This window comes from Lepisosteus oculatus, chromosome 4 (genome assembly GCF_040954835.1).
Source record: "Lepisosteus oculatus isolate fLepOcu1 chromosome 4, fLepOcu1.hap2, whole genome shotgun sequence".
NCBI lineage: Eukaryota > Metazoa > Chordata > Actinopteri > Semionotiformes > Lepisosteidae > Lepisosteus > Lepisosteus oculatus.
In genome coordinates, this window is record NC_090699.1 from 61,805,486 (window position 1) to 61,818,049 (window position 12,564).

The following is a 12,564-nucleotide window of genomic DNA, read 5'->3' on the forward strand; positions in this document are numbered from 1 at the left end:
TCTAATACTAGGTTAACACTGGAATGAATATGTGCTATAAGTCTAAACATGAACAAAACAGTGTAATACTATAAGATGGAAAGCATATCTATATTAGTGTATCTATTTTAACAGACAAAACATATTTATTCCTTTCATAAAAACCTAATATATAAGTGAGGCCGTGTAAAATCAAATTAATATTAAGTTAACATTACAAAATCAAAAAGTATCCTTTTCTAGAAAAGAACAGGATTGCTAGCATTAATGTTTTTCAGGAACAATTCAATGTTTTTTTTTTTAGTTTCCCTCTTGCTCATAAAAACGTTTTCATGTCCAGAATAAAGAAATACTGTATGCTGTTACTGAGCAAATATTCTGAAGTATCTTTAAGACTCCATTCTGTCCTGGGTTGTCATTGAAATTAGTAGTGAACTTGTATTTAGAATTTATAGTTAAATTTGGCAAGTATAAAAATTAAAATCTCAAATAATAAAATACACTTTTACAACATACCGTAAATTAATCTTTTAAGCAAGCATGATTATGTGTCATGTTGCTATCCAGACCTCCACCTGAGGCTTTTGCTGCTAATATGGTATTAATAAAACTTAAAAATAAAACTTTAATAAAAGAAAATTTGCAAATAAGAGTGGCCATTAATCTTGTCTAGCTTGTTTGACATTTAGTCATGTCACTCGTTAATCTGAGGTTCTTATCCATTCATTTCTTGAAAGAAATTATGTATTTGACTCAAACCTGGTAGTTAATGGTTTTTACTTGTGCCATCTAAGGTGAGCTTGTCTTTTGAGATTTGAGCATGTTAATTTTTGGTGGGATTCTATAAGAGTGTTTTCATTTTCCAGCACGTTCACTGAACCTGTCTGATATTTGGCCATTCAGGTGGCACATTACAAGAAAAGTCATTATATGAAATAAGGGTCATCTTCTACTCTACACATTTGCAGTTGTCAAGCAATTAAAAGGAAACTGCTCAGTAAATAAATTAATGTCAGTAAATAATTTTTTACTTTTTTATTATATATGTTATTATACATTATATTATAGATTTACGTCTCCTTGGAGTTACATCAGATAACCCCAAACCTGAAGCTGATATAGGAAAAAGAAAAAGGAAAAGCTTTCTATTTGCAAACCACTTGAGAGAATTCCACTGCAAGCTAGACCTACATTATGTTAGCATGAGTTTGGATTTATATAATGGGTTTCTTTTTGTGTGAAACTGAGGAAGAGACTAACTGCTTGAGAGGTCTCCCTAACAACAGATATGAAGGGATACTGTATATTTTGAGTGAAGTAGAAGTTTCACGTTTAACTGGAGGGATTTTCCTTGAAAATTTAATTGACGTGGCTCATTGTTTTGTTACCTGCTACCAGTGACAGACGTGATTCAGTATTCTAGTGACTGAGGACCCTAGCTTGCTGTCATATCTACTGAATTCAAGCATTACATAGAAAATGGGGAGAATAATGTTTTTGAATTGTTTCTATTTCACTAGATGAGTTAAAACAAATGCACTTTCAGGTATATATTAACACATTTGTTGAGAAATTGAAACTGAGCAATCAATTGACAGTCCTCCCAAAAACCTGTGCTTTAAGTTCTACTGAGATGTTCACCTGTGAAAGAAACTATTTGTTCAACAATTATTCTAGACTTCAGTGGTGTTTTCGTCCCTGAATGTCCCTAACTTTGACATGGTCTTACACTCTTTTTCTAAGGATCTGTTGGTGGATGACAGTAGAAATAGGTTTTGTTTGAGACACTGTGCCTTGGACAGTTCTCATTGATATTCTTTATTTACAGGTGCCTTCCTAGTTCCATATGTGATATTCTTTATCTGCTGTGGGATTCCAGTATTTTTCCTTGAAACTGCTTTGGGACAGTTTACTAGTGAAGGAGGTATTACCTGCTGGAGGAAAGTGTGCCCACTTTTTGAAGGTAACTGTGTGAATATCTGCTGTTCTTAACTCTTGGATTGCATTGGTAGCATATGGTGATGCATGAGCTGTGCCTGTTTTCAAGAAGAAAATTATTTGGAACAAGATCTATTGTAACCTTTAATATTTAGGAACATTGTTGTTTTGCAGGTATTGGATATGCCACTCAAGTCATTGAGGCACATTTGAATGTGTATTATATCATTATTTTGGCATGGGCTATTTTTTACCTGTTTAATTGCTTCACCACTGATCTGCCATGGGCATCCTGTGGACATGAATGGAATACAGGTATGTACTGTATCCTTACTGTAGTTCTATTATATATACAAAATTTATAGTATTGCTGTTTGTGGGTAGATGCTTTAAATGATCTGAGTTATTTGGCTATGTTTCTATAAAAAACGTCTTTTTCGTACAGTACGTTTTCATCAAAATATAGTTAGTATCAACTGAAATATTTGTCAATGAAGAAACCATGACTCCCCATTAGTTGCAAGGAAACCTGAGATTTTACAGTTACTATCTGAATGAAAGGCGTAGTACTGTCAAACTCATTACGATCATGAAGTCTTATGCCTTCTCATGAATGACCAATTATGGAATCTGTTTTAACACATCACATTCAGCAGTATTCTAATATGTACCTAGAGGTCTGAATCTTCCTGTAAAATTTCTATGTCCAGACTGCTGTATTTCTGACAGAACCTGCCAATAAGTCTTAAAGAGTGTTATTTTCATCATCAACATCATTTGTCTAAAGTGTGTAGTCTCTTTCAAGACAATTGCAAATTCAAGTCCCCATAAAGATAATTGTTAGAGCATCAGACCTGAAATACATTAAATACTGTCAACCTATCCATTATCAGATGCCTAGCTTCTTATTAATGGGAAGGATCACAGCAACCTGGGGCTTAACCTGGAAACATATGGAACAAGACACCCTAGATGGGACACCAGTCCAATAAAGGATGAGCACATGCACACGGGAACAATTTGGAGACTAATTTTCTCAAAGTTTATCATACTCTGCAAAAATGTATAATATCCTTTAAAATGTATTCTAAATATTCCATTGACAATGGTTTCATGTATGTCTTAGTTAGGGATCATAATAATTAGCTCCAGTCTAATGCCTGTAATTACAATACCAGATGCATTATCAGACACACTGTTCACTTCTAAGAATCTAAGTAGAGTACGCTAAAATAAAAACACATTGCACAATATACAGTCAAGTTGAACAAGGATCAACTATAACCTGTTTTATTTATTATAATCAATTCTTGATTAACATACTTCTTTCCTCACTATTAGAAAACTGCATGGAATTTCAGAAGCTGAATTCTAGCAACTGCACAGTCAACCCCAATGCAACATCGCCTGTCATTGAGTTTTGGGAGTAAGTACTTAGATGGTGTGTTCTTTGTTTGTTCTACGACTACATTTCTATATCCTATAAATATGTACAGTACCAGATGTAATCAGTGAAATGGACTTGTAATATTGCAGATAGTGGAAGTGTTTTCTGTTATGTCATAAATTGAGTGATCTTGATTCTCAAAGTAGCTGTGAGCTTGGGAATAGAGTAATTGGAATGTCTTTGAAAAGTAAGATTGAAACAGCCTTGCGGTGAAGCTGCTGCTGTGTGGGGTTTCACATCACACTGTTCTTGGTCTGAGCTACCTTGGCAGTTTCAAACGCAGCTTCCAGCATCACTGATGGACACTAGACCTGTGAGCACAAGTTTGCAGTCTAGATGCCAAGTTTTGGGAACTGTGGCTCAGTGAAAGACACTTGTTTGGAGTGAATGTCCCTATTATCCAGACATTGGTTTGTACAACTGGGTGAGCATCGCCAGGGTTAAGTGGACTGGCCAAGGAATTCTCATTTTGTTGCACTACCCCTTATTCTGTAGTTTGCTGGGTGCCCATGAGAGCGGACAGTCATCACTTCCACCTGCATCTGCCCTTTGTATGTTGCAATGCCTGTTGTAGGTGTTAAGTGGCTCACAGTGTAAAAAATAGCAGATGGCTTGACTGCACACATCCCAGAGCACATATGCACTGCTATTATCCTTCCTGTGCTGGAATTGGAAGGTCATAGCGAGTGCTGAGTCAAGAAGATTGCCAACCAACATAGGCGTCTGAAGGGCAGAGATCCATTGTTATTGATGATTCTAAGGTGCTTCCAATTTTGAGAATTTGTCAAAAGGTGATACTGGCTTTGTTTGTAAAAATGGGACTGTTGCTTTTCCATTGTGTTTTGATTAAAGAGATTGCCCTTGCGTTTACCAGGCTAACATCTCACTCATTTGGAAAGAGTAGCAGAAAGTCTGTGACCCGTATACTGCCTTTTGTTTGACAGTGTCTGCTGCTTTCCATCTGAAGTAATTGACCTCATGGCATTGGTACTTAAGAAATAATACTTAAAACTTTAAGATTTTATTTCTATCTTGGTGCAGGAGGAATTATCTGTGCTTGATATATGGCTACGTCTGAGCTTGATTCATGCTTGCATATACAAATAGAAAATGGAAACAAGAAGTGGTTTACATATTTCAGGGTTGCTTTCCCCTGTTGTGGACCTGGCTGTTGGAGTTTTTACATTTCTGTGTTTGGAAAGTTTCATAAGCAAAGCAGAAACAGGATGCATTGACAGCCAAAATAATTTTGGCATGATGTGTGCTATGAACAGTACGCTTCTTATAATGTACAACTGAAATGCTTAACCTTCTAGTGTTATAATTTGTCATTCCTTTTACATTACTGTTGTCAGCCAGCATCATGAGGGCACTTGCACAGCTAGAGATGGTATGGACATTGTTTTGGCATACTCTTTGCTTGTTTTATGGTGTGAATTTGCTGTAACATCGCCAGTGGAAGGCTTAGAGAAAAAACAAGCTCAAACAATTGTAGCTATTTGCTTTCCGACAGGATAATATGAAGTGTGAATACAAGTATACTGTTGAATAACATTTTAACTGTACCGTTTACTATACTGTAGAGAATGTTTGTGTTTTATTAAGTTATATTGGCAGTGTGAGGAAGGAGAGCAAAGGTCAAAATATTGTCTCAGAGGGCTGCTGTTTTTACGTTTTTATTTATAGAGGTACTTGTAAGGAAAACTTTGATACAATAATTTTAATTTTGGTAGGTGGTCACTTCAAGCTCTACCACAAGCTCAACAATAACGAGGAATCTTCCCAGTTGGGGAGGTCTTTCAGACTTTTTCTCCATGCTTTGAAAGGAAAATTGAAGAGATGTTCTGGATACGTTATTCTTTAATCTCTCAGAACATTGTCACCAAGTGTAGTGTGGTTAAACAAGCAATGCAGTGTGTAGCAAAGAACCTGCTGTGTACTGTAGGTTTCACATCACACTGTTCTTGCTGATTGATAGTGACTTTAGCCAGTGAGTTGGTGACAGTTGAGTGCTACATTGGCAGTTTCAAATGTTAGTTCTGCCATCACTGATGAACACTAGATTTGTGAGCCTAGATGTAATTTGCAGATCTGCAGTCTAGATATCAGCTATTGAGAACTGTAAATGTGCTTGTTTGGAACAAATGTGTTCTAAAATCCAAACATCATTGGTTTTATGAAAACTCTCAGAATGTTATAACCAAGGCTGAATGGTCTCCTCTCCTACGTAAACATTCTTATGTTCTTTAGTCTTTATCTACTGTATCATTATCTGTATGTACTTTATCTACAGCACTTAGCAGTATGTTGAGCTATTAAGTTAATGAAGTACAGAACGTATGAAGGCCTTTTGGCATTTTGAATTTTTTTATTTAATTTAATCAGAATTAATAAGGATTTCAAATATGTGTTTGAAGTGTGATTTTTTTAAAAGAAACAGCACTGGTCCTTTAAAGATGAGCAAATCTGAGAGATTATGCAAGGACAAAGGATATTGTTTTTAGACATTTCTTGAAGAATTTAAGTACAAAGTCCTTGATGTACTCTGTGGTGTGCATTGGCTTTTTATGCTTGTTGAGTCTCATTATCTGATCATTTTGTTTATCTTAATCATTAGATTTAATTATTTTGCTATTAATGTAATGTATGTTTTCAGATCATTTTTGTTTGATTAGAGAAAGCAGGCTTTTACAAATTTTCACACATCCTAGCTCTGCTGCAAGTCAGTGGAAATAATAGACTAGAAGTATTAATAGTGAGGATTTCTTTTTATTCCATATTTAATGTTTTTTGCATTTCCTTTGTTCCAGCTGACAAACTGGGAATCTTTAAGTGACTTTTCTAAAAAGTGTTTACTTTGCTTGAGTGTAATGCATTCACACTATTTGTTTTTACTTCTTTTGTAGAAGACGAGTTCTCTCCATATCAAGTGGAATTGATCACATTGGAAATTTACGATGGGAACTTGCTCTCTGTCTTCTCTTGGCTTGGTTCATATGTTATTTTTGCATTTGGAAAGGCCCCAAATCTACTGGAAAGGTAAGTAGTAATCTCTTAGCTAGAAAAAGCTTGCTAGTGTTTATTTAGTACTTGAGGGATAGGACCTGGACTTCATTTTAAACATAAACAATGTTTGCTACTACGTTTTGAAAGAACAATAGCCATCTGAAGTGTGGGGTTTGTTGAAGAATAGAGAATGCACCCAGAATAATAGAATGGTACTATTGAAGCAACCTGTACTCTGAATATCTTGTAAATCTCTTATCCTGTTTAATACAGAAAGTTAACATGCTGTAGGTTCTATATACTTTGCCACTTTTTGGTCAACAAATTACTTGCTGTATTGACCAAATAATTACACAAATGTCTTTATTTAGAAACTGATGTGACTAGTTGTGATCTTTAAAACTGCTGCCCATGTGTTAGTCATTTGTGACTTGCATGTATTAATTAATTGCAAATATTACTAAGGTACTTGAATTTACAAGAATAGTTAAAGATAGAATAGGTGCTGATGTATATTTGCACAAGGCAATTTTGTATCCTTTTACATCCTTCGTGGCCTCCTGACCTGACTAACTCGAACACAGATCACATATGCATGGAGACTGGCTGTTTGAACTTCAGCTTCACCGAACAGCACATTTCAGTGCAAGCTCAAAACAAGAGGGACTGGAAAGAGAACCACTTTTCCACTTTGAGACACAAGGAAGGAAGTTGGAGCAAGTTCATACTGCAAGTTCTAGCGCTGAATATTCTGATGATGGCCATTGTATAGTCTAAGATTAGAGTTTCCAGCAGAAAAGGTCGCACAAAAAGTGAAGACAGAACACAGTGCTCAAAAATGAAGATTACAACAACAAGGTGGTTGTATTCCTTAGTCCTGGACATTATCTAGGGAAAAGACACTTCTCTTGCTCAGGGGGTTGTGTAAAATTGATGTGTTACAGCAGTCCAGCCCAAGACAAGCAAAACAGACATCAGAATAGTTATAAAACAAAAGACAACAAAATAAATAAAAATAAATAAATACATAGGTGTGTGCAAAATGTGCTGACCATAGTCACTGTAAAAACAATAAAATATGTGCAAAATGTGTTTATACAGACTGATTGTCCAAAAAGTACAATGGAGTAAACATGCTGTCCATGGAGGAGCAAATGAAGGGCTAACAGTCCTAGCCTAGGGCAGCGTTATACACCCTGACCACCGGGAGGAAAGACCTGCGGAAACGTTCCCTTGAACACCGTAGCTGGAGCAGTCTATTGGTAAATGTGCTCCGCTGCCCAGTAACAGTCCCATGAAGCGGATGAGAGGTGTTGTACATGATGGCTGTGAGCTTGGTCAGCATTCACCTCTCAGCCACCACCTCCATGGGGTCAAGCCTCATCCCCAACACAGAGCGAGCCTTCTTGATAAGTTTATTGAGCCTATTTGCATCTCTTGTCATGATGCTGGTGCCCCCGCACACAACAGCGTAGAAGATGGCCGCCGCCACCACTGATTCATAAAAAATGTGTAGCAGTGTTCCACACACACCAAAGGACCTGAGTCTCCTAAGAAAATAGAGTTGGCTCTGACCTTTCTGGTACAGGGCGTCAGTGTTACCAGACCACTCCAGCTTATCATCCAGGTGTACCCCTAAGTACTTGTAGGAATGTACGCCCTCTATGTCCTCGCCCTGGATGGAAACAGGGTTCAGCAGAGACTTTTTCCTTCGAAAGTCGAAGATCATTTCTTTGGTCTTGCTGGTGTTAAGCTGGAGATGGTTAAGATGACACCACTCCACAAAATTGGTAATCAAGCTCCTATATTCCTCCTCCCTCCCCTTTCTAATACACCCCACAATTGCAGAGTCATCCGAAAACTTCTGCAGATGACATGTCTCAGAGTTGTACCTGAAGTCAGAGGTGTAAAAGGAGAACAGGAATGGAGCAAGGACAGTGCCCTGTGGAGCCCCAGTACTGCTAACAACCTGTTCGGACACACAGCTCTGTAGCCGTACATACTACATACAGATAGTCTATAATCCAGGACAGCAGGGGAGTGTCCACCTGCGCCGCCCTTAGCTTATCTCTCAGTAAAGGTGGGATGGATGGTGTTAAAGGCACTGGAGAAGTCAAAGAACATAACTCTCACAATGCTCCCCGTCTTCTCCAGGTGAGAGTTAGCTCTGTGTAGCAGATAGATGACTGCATCCTCCACTCCCAGGTGTGACCGGTAGGCAAACTGCAGGGTGTCCAGTGCTGTACTCACCAGGGTTCTGAGGTGGTCCAGTACAAGCCTTTCCAGAGTTTTCATTAGGTGTGATGTAAGGGCCACTGGTCTGTAGTCATTCAAGACTTTAGGGTGCCCCTTTTTGGGTACTTGCACCAGGCAAGATGTCTTCCAGAGCACTGGAACCTTTTCTAATCTCAGGCTGAGGTTGAAGATATACTGCAGCACTGAACCCAGTTGGTCTGCACAGATCTTTAGCACCCTAGAGCTGATAGCATCAGGACCCGCTGCCTTCCCTGCATGGAGTCTCCTCAACTCCCTTCTGACCTGGTCAGCTGTAATGGATAAGCCGAGGAGGGCAGGGGAAGATGGAGTAGCAGTAGGAGGGATCTTATGATAGGGTGACTGAGGACATGAAGAGGGTGTCTGGGGTGAAGGCCTGTGAGGTGAATGGACAGTGGACCCTGTATCGAATCTGTAAAAGAAAAGATTCAGCTCATTGGCCCTCTCCAGGCCTCCCTCACTCTGTTGGCCGCCGGACAACTTGTATCCAGAGATCTTCCCCATTCCACACTTCTCTCACATTGCTCTCCCTCAGCCTGTCCTCCATTTTCCTCCCATAAGCCACCTTGCTCTCCCTAACTCTTACCTTCAGCTCTTTCTGTGCTCGCTTCAGCTCCTCCTTGTCACCTGCCTGGAAAGCCCTCTTTTCCCTATTTACGATGGCCTTCAGATCACTGGTGACCCAGGGTTTATTATTGGAGAAGCAGCGCACTTTCCTGGTGGGCACTGCACTGTCAACACAGAAGTTTATGTAGTCAGTGAAGCAGTGGGTAAGACCATCAATGCCATCTCCATCAGGCTCACAGAGTATCTCCCATTCCGTTGTTTCAAAACAGTCCATCAGTGCATGATTAGCCTCAGCTGACCATCTCCTCACTTGGTTACTGGTTGCTGTAGTACAAGAGGCTTGTACAGAGATAGGAGGTGAACAAGGTTGTGGTCAGATCTGCCAAGGGGGGGGAGTGATGTGGAGCTGTAGGCATTCTTGACATTAGCATACAGCAAGTCCAAAGTCTTGTTATCTCTAGTAGGGCATTTAACAAATGGACCAAAAGTAGCCACTAAAAGTGGCACAAGGTAAAACATTTTACTTGAATTTGTTGGTTGCTTTGTAATGCATTTCAACACTGATACTTAGCTTTAGGAAAATGCATGTGCCCGCAATGTTGTTTATACTTTTATTTCTTGCTATTCATCCCCTGTTCACAAAAATTAGAAACATAATTGTAATGTATCATCAACAACAGAATATTAACTTTTTAAGAATCTATTTAGCAGTCCAGTTTGCAGTACAAAACCTAACACAATGATCAGATGAGTCAACTTACATCAAGCTGTACAAAAGCCTAGGGAACTCCTTACATTTCATGGTAATTCCCATTTTGGGAATGTTTTGTAAGGTCTTTCTGGCAGTAGCAAGAATGAATTAATAAAGTAATCAATTACAGCCTGTCAGCTATCAAAGAAACATCAGTTGCTACTTACTTTGACTTTCAATAGAGGACCTAAAGCAATTACTCTCCTCCCTCTCTTGTGCAGAGGTAGATGGTTTACTGAATAAACCTCTTTTATTTGAATTGTCTTGCACCCGTAGCTGAACTGAAAGGATGACTGAAAAACTGATGTTCTAGTTAAGCGTCTTAATTTGGTAACTGATACTACATCACCATATTAAAAAGACCTAAGGTCGCTCTTGCTTTTCTTCTGTCAACATGAGGTATTGTGTGGTTAAAATATTAATATTAATATTATTTTTTCATTTATTTGCTTTAATTTTTCTTTCTTATTTCCTTGCAGTAAGGTTAAGGGAGATCCCCAAGTATCATTTAATGTTACCTGGAAACCATCAGATGAAATGTACTTGAGGGAATTACAAGTAAAGCTAAAATAGATGTAGCAATTTCAGCTGATGCACTGGAGCCAATGATGATGTTTTTAATCTGAAAATTTATTTTGGGGACATTAACTGATTCGTTCAAGCTCTGAACATTCAATATTTAAATAATTAAAACAAACTGCAGGAAAAAATACTCAGGAAATAGTTTACAACCTGTTGAGAAAGAAAACCCTTAAAGACATTCAGTGTATTATCTGCGTGCTTGATAAACAAAGCAGTGTTTTGGCCTTCCTCTACCTTTGCCTTTTACCCAGAATTCCCAACATTATAAGGGGCTACCGTCCTTGTGCCAACAGCTAAGATTCAGTCGCTAGCCTTCCTCAGAAGGATTTTCTATAGCAGCCTTTAAAACGTCTAACAGACTCAATGAAGCATAAAGAAACGGCAAAGAAAGGGAACGAGATGTGTGAGGAAAAATAAATGAGTCCACATTGTGCAGGTCCAGGAATAGGAGCTAGGCAGCAATGATTATATCTCCTGAAGTGCCTTTTGTTTAAGCATGAAGTAATAGGGAAGAAAGCCCCTTCATGGCAAGGTTTTAACAGACAGCCTAAGATTGATTTCTGTATTCACTGGAGGAAAGTGGAACATTCATGAGATGCATGCAGAGTTTCTTCTCTCCCGTCTCCTCTGTATGAGGAATTACAGCATCTAGTGAGATTTTTTTTTGTTTACCCCCATACAGATCTGAGCATTCAAGACGATCACTAAGCTGCTTCAGGCTTTTGTGAGCCCATTTCAGAGTGTTTCTCACATAGCTGTGGCCAGAGTTCTGGCAGTCTGCTAGGACCGTAAATTGAGATTGAAAGTATTTACAAGTGGGTTCACAAGGAGAAAAATGTTGGAAGTAAAGCCGAATCTGGAGGAGTAAATAGAGAGGAACACCTGTGTTCTAAAAACATTTGCTCAGCATGTTAGGGAATATACTGTACCGTACTTAAATATAAAGTTAATTTTACGAGTACAGTTGTGTCTGTAAGGAGTCGTTTATATTTTGACTTTTGTTTACAAAAAATGATGCATTTGTAGTTGTTTTTTTAAAATACAATACATTGAAAACAGAGCAAAAATATTACACACACTAGTGTCAAAATATTCCAAGCATCTGCATCCTATAATCATTTGAAACATACAAAGTTTATTTCGCTCTTATTTGTCTCTTGTTCAGTGAATTAAAAGTTGTATCTATTGCCAAAAAGGAAGTAAGTGCTCTCCCTTAGAGTCCTCCTCTTTAACCTTTTTTTACCTCTCTGTTACCCACAATACTATGTTTTTAGCTGTCTTCAAAAGATCCATTAATTTACTGAAAAAACGTATTTATCTTTGTCCTCTAACAATGAGTGACAGCTTCACACTGCTCTTAAATCTACTTCCATAGAAGCTGCATTTAAACTTTGAAACGAACTGCAGGTTAGGTAAGACCATAAGAATAAAAAAAAAAAAAACTAGGGCAACATGAGAGGCTTTGAATAAAAAAATACCCTAATGTCCCACAACAGCAACATTACCTTTTTTGGTTTCATTAAAATTGATTCTACCAAAATGAGATGGAGAGCTTATACAACAATCAATATAACATTCTTGCTTGGTTTCCAGACTGCTGTAGGTTAGTTGCTTGAGTATTCAGAATTGAATTGATTCCTTAGTTTGATTTATCCAAATGTGTGCTTGCACTAGGTTATATAGGTTAATATAACAGATGTCAGAAAAGTTAACGTTTTGCTGATCTTTGCAATGCCTGAATCCATTTTCTGCAATTAAGTTTCTGTCTTTAAAAGATCCAAATAGGTTTTTACCAGGAATTAGACTATAATCTGAAGATATACAGTATAATCTACTTAGATAAAAAAGCAGTGTTAATTTTTTCTGTCTGACAACTAAGAGTATTTGCACATACTGTAACACAAATTAATACCAGGTTTATTTTAACCACCTGAAATACAGATGGGCAAAAATGTTTGTAATAGGTACCAGATTCCAGGAAAGTTAACTGGTAATTTTCACACCTAATGTGATTTCATCA

At 37.9% G+C, this 12,564-nt stretch overlaps 1 protein-coding gene across 5 annotated transcripts in view; it reads left to right on the plus strand.

The window, feature by feature from the left end:
• Positions 1-12,564, plus strand: part of slc6a11b (solute carrier family 6 member 11b) — a 43,546-nt gene that overhangs the window by 3,366 nt on the left and 27,616 nt on the right. For all 5 annotated transcript variants that reach the window (XM_015348193.2, XM_015348194.2, XM_015348195.2 and 2 more), the window contains exons 3-6: positions 1,808-1,942; positions 2,092-2,232; positions 3,259-3,343; positions 6,271-6,403. In XM_015348193.2, the coding sequence (XP_015203679.1) occupies positions 1,808-1,942; positions 2,092-2,232; positions 3,259-3,343; positions 6,271-6,403 (494 nt within the window). The remainder of the gene's footprint in view (positions 1-1,807; positions 1,943-2,091; positions 2,233-3,258; positions 3,344-6,270; positions 6,404-12,564) is intronic.